This window comes from Cynoglossus semilaevis, chromosome 12 (assembly GCF_000523025.1).
Source record: "Cynoglossus semilaevis isolate Cse_v1.0 chromosome 12, Cse_v1.0, whole genome shotgun sequence".
Lineage (NCBI taxonomy): Eukaryota > Metazoa > Chordata > Actinopteri > Pleuronectiformes > Cynoglossidae > Cynoglossus > Cynoglossus semilaevis.
The window spans coordinates 368,009-372,131 of NC_024318.1; the positions used below are offsets into that span (position 1 = coordinate 368,009).

The following is a 4,123-nucleotide window of genomic DNA, read 5'->3' on the forward strand; positions in this document are numbered from 1 at the left end:
AAAAAAAAAGCTGTTGTAAAGTGTCATAAATATCACCGAGGAATTACAGCCAATGACACGAAGCCCATCCAAGTCAGTCTTACAGCTGTTTTATTTGTGTTTTAATAATAGCATTTGCATTTTTTTTTTACTTCTGATTTGACTGTTTTTAATTGAAAATGAAACTTGAATTGTTCTGCCTCTGTGGTCAGATCAGATCATGTGATTTCACCAGAGAAAAACTGCTCCGTTTGACTTGACATTTTGTCAGGGACGCAGTGTGAAAGTGTGCGGTCCTTGTGCTGCACCACTCACCGTCCCCCACCACAGTGCATCAGCATAGGTGGCAAAGTCTTTGTTGTACTCTTTTTCCACGAGATAAACCAGAAAAGACGAGAAGATCAGGACGAGGAACCCGATGTACCAGGCGGTCACCAGCTCCTACACACAAATATATAAAAAAAACAAACAAAAACATGTTGAGTACATTTGTTATTATCACAGTGAAGTCGCCTTCAAAAAATCACATCCTAGTCCAGGGGTGTCCAGACTTTTTTTTTGGTTTGGCAGCTAGTTTTCAAATGACCAGAACAAAGTGATCGACACTGAAACTGATAAATATATGTTTACTCATAAACTGAACAAACTTTATAAATACATATGTTGATTAAACTGATTAAACGCATATATATATTATGTATATATGTACATATATATATACATACAGTATATGTATATATATATTATGTATATATGTATATATGTATTATGTATATATATATATATACATATATATGTATATATATATACATATATGTATATATATATGAGAAGAAAAAAGTTCAACCTGATAAGAGTTCAACCTATATATATTTATACATATATATGTACATATATATACATAATATATATATATATATGTGCGTTTAATCAGTATAACCAACATATGTATTTATAAAGTTTGTTCAGTTTATGAGTAAATATATATTTATTATTTTCAGTGTCGATCACTTTGTCCTGGTCATTTGAAAACTAGCTCTCGAATCAAAAAAAAAGTCTGGACACCCCTGGACTAGGACGTGATTTTTTGAAGGCGACTTCACTGTGATAATAACAAATGTACTCAACATGTTTTTGTTTGTTTTTTTATATTTGTATGTAGGAGCTGGTGACCGCCTGGTACATCGGGTTCCTCGTCCTGATCTTCTCGTCTTTTCTGGTTTATCTCGTGGAAAAAGAGTACAACAAAGACTTTGCCACCTATGCTGATGCACTGTGGTGGGGGACGGTGAGTGGTGCAGCACAAGGACCGCACACTTTCACACTGCGTCCCTGACAAAATGTCAAGTCAAACGGAGCAGTTTTTCTCTGGTGAAATCACATGATCTGATCTGACCACAGAGGCAGAACAATTCAAGTTTCATTTTCAATTAAAAACAGTCAAATCAGAAGTAAAAAAAAAATGCAAATGCTATTATTAAAACACAAATAAAACAGCTGTAAGACTGACTTGGATGGGCTTCGTGTCATTGGCTGTAATTCCTCGGTGATATTTATGACACTTTACAACAGCTTTTTTTTTTTTTTTCCAAACCATCATGATCAGGTTCATTAATAGGCTGTTAATGACGTGTTAAGACAAAGACAGGTTTCCAGTTGCCTAAATGCTGACCTCTGACCTCCCCAGATCACCCTCACCACCATCGGCTACGGTGACAAGACCCCACAGACGTGGACCGGGCGCTTGTTATCGGCCGGCTTCGCTCTGCTGGGAATCTCCTTCTTCGCTCTGCCAGCTGTGAGTTAAAACAACCAATGGGATATTAGGAGGAGGGGGGGGGGTGTTAGAGAGGAGTGGGCGGCGTGACGTGTTTATATTGACGTGTTCATCTCAGTCAGTGTGTGTGTGTGTGTGTGTGTGTGTGTGTGTTGTTGTAGGGCATCCTGGGGTCGGGATTTGCCCTGAAGGTTCAGGAGCAGCATCGACAGAAGCACTTTGAGAAGAGGAGGAACCCAGCTGCCAGTCTTATCCAGGTACACACACACACACACACACATTTACATGGCCACACACACTCTCACACACACACACACACACACTCACCAGGGCTGCATGATCTCAAGAAGACGTGAGACACAAAGACACAGTTTACACCAAGACATTCTGGTTCAATTAATGCTGGAACACCCCCCCCCCGCCCCCCCCCCCCCCCCAACCATACGGGACAAAGGGGGGTGAGGGGGGGGGTGGGGGGGGGGACACCACATCCTGCCTTACAGCCACCTGTGGAGGCTCAGTCTAAGCCGATCGGCTCAGGTTAAATCGTCGGTCGTTCGAGTGTGGAACCTTCACCGTCACAGACTGTGCAGGTGTAGCCATGGCAACCATGTGAAAGTTTAGATGGTAGAAGGTGAATGAAGGAAAGAACAGCCTGACGACCACAGATTTATCTCTGTCCATTAACGGCCATTTTCCTCTAAATGGGATTAATTAAACGAACCAATCACAAAGAGCCGTGAGGTCTCCTCCAGGTTCCCCTTTGACCTCCGTTGTATCTGTGATGATGTCATGCAGCCCCGGGTGTTAATGCAGAACACTTTCCATTCTTGGTCTTGTACAGATCTCATATAGATATAAATATATATATAAATATATATATATGTTCTGTCCTCTGTCCTGTCTGTCCTTCTGCACCTTTAACCTCTTCCCACTGTCTGTCTTTGTAGCTACACAAAAGCACAAGTGTGTAACTGTGTGTGTGTGTGTAACTGTGTGTGTGTGTGTGATGAAAATGTCAGGATGAGTGTGTGTGTGAAACACAAGTGTTTTCACCTCCATTTGGTGTTTTATTAAGTGTGTACTTAGAACGAGGACCACGGTGTGTGTGTGTGTGAGTGTGTGTGTGTGTTGGTGTGTGTGTGTGTGAGTGTGGGGGGGCTGCTCTCTGTCTCTCCCTGTATGTGTGTTCGAGGCACATTGTTATCCCTCCCCTGGTCCAACAACATCAACAACATACACTGCTGGGATATATGAGCCGTTACCATGGCGACGGTTCCCAGGGCGGCCTTCAGGCTGTCAGTCATCTCTAAAGAACAATTTAAATGTGCTGTCTGTGGCTCTCTGTCTCTCTCTCCCTCTGTCTGTCTCTCTCTCTCTCTCTGTCTCTCTCTCTCTCTCTCCCTCTCTCTCTCTCTCTCTCTCTCCCCCTGTCTGTCTGTCTCTCTCTCTCCCTCTGTCTGTCTGTCTCTCTCTCTCTCTCTGTCCCTCTCTCCCTGTAGAACTGCTGTACACATGGTTCCTGAAAACACAGCGACTGTCTTTAAATGTCAGCAGTGTGCGGTGAAGCAGGTGTTTGACGTGGACGTCATAAAGACTTTTTATGCGGTGAACGGCGAAGCCGTCGTTGAGACGTTTAAGAACCTGGATTAATTCACTTCAACGGAATGGTGCTTTCTGTATTGGAAAGAATGTTAAAAAAAAAAAATCTTAAGTTTGTTGATAATACAGCAAAACTGTTAAATATTAGAAAGGACAGAGTTCCATATGTACAGCATAAAATGGCAACAATCTCACAATACGATACGTATCACGATACAGGGGACAACGATACGATATATTGATCCCACCCAGTGTCTCTGTAGTCCCAGTGTGATCCTAGTCTGAGACTCTGTTCCATCTGAACATCAGTTCCTAACACTGGAACAGAGGGATCTACATTTGGAATCACTAGAGAAGAAAGAAAAGAAAAAGAAAATGAACCAACACCAGGAATATTGGACTGGGAGTTGGTGAGAAAAAAATCAATAAATTGCAGTAGAATATCAATACAATATCACGAAACAAAAATATTGCATACATATTGATCGATATTTATTTACCCCCCTGTACTACTTCAGGAGTTTAATCTGTGATTAATCCCATGTCTAATCCATAAAGTCCCGTCAAACACCTGCTCCTCTGCTAGACCTTCACCACTTTCCTCCACAGGTGGCAGTAATCGTGGCAGCTGTGATGTGTTGATTTGTGCTTGATGATTATCCCTCCATTCTTCCCCCTCCATCTCACACAGCGCCCCCTGCTTTCAAGCACTCCTTTCGCGTCCTTGTCTGTGTGTCCTTGTCTGTGTGTCCTTGTCTGTGTGTC

General features: G+C 42.3%; 1 protein-coding gene across 1 annotated transcript in view; it reads left to right on the top strand.

Annotated features, from left to right (window-relative positions):
* LOC103386877 (potassium voltage-gated channel subfamily KQT member 5-like) overlaps positions 1-4,123 on the top strand; it is a 72,858-nt gene that overhangs the window by 52,032 nt on the left and 16,703 nt on the right. Inside the window, exons 4-7 of the mRNA XM_025060703.1 lie at positions 251-399; positions 1,142-1,267; positions 1,667-1,777; positions 1,918-2,013. Coding sequence (XP_024916471.1) covers positions 251-399; positions 1,142-1,267; positions 1,667-1,777; positions 1,918-2,013 — 482 coding nt within the window. The remainder of the gene's footprint in view (positions 1-250; positions 400-1,141; positions 1,268-1,666; positions 1,778-1,917; positions 2,014-4,123) is intronic.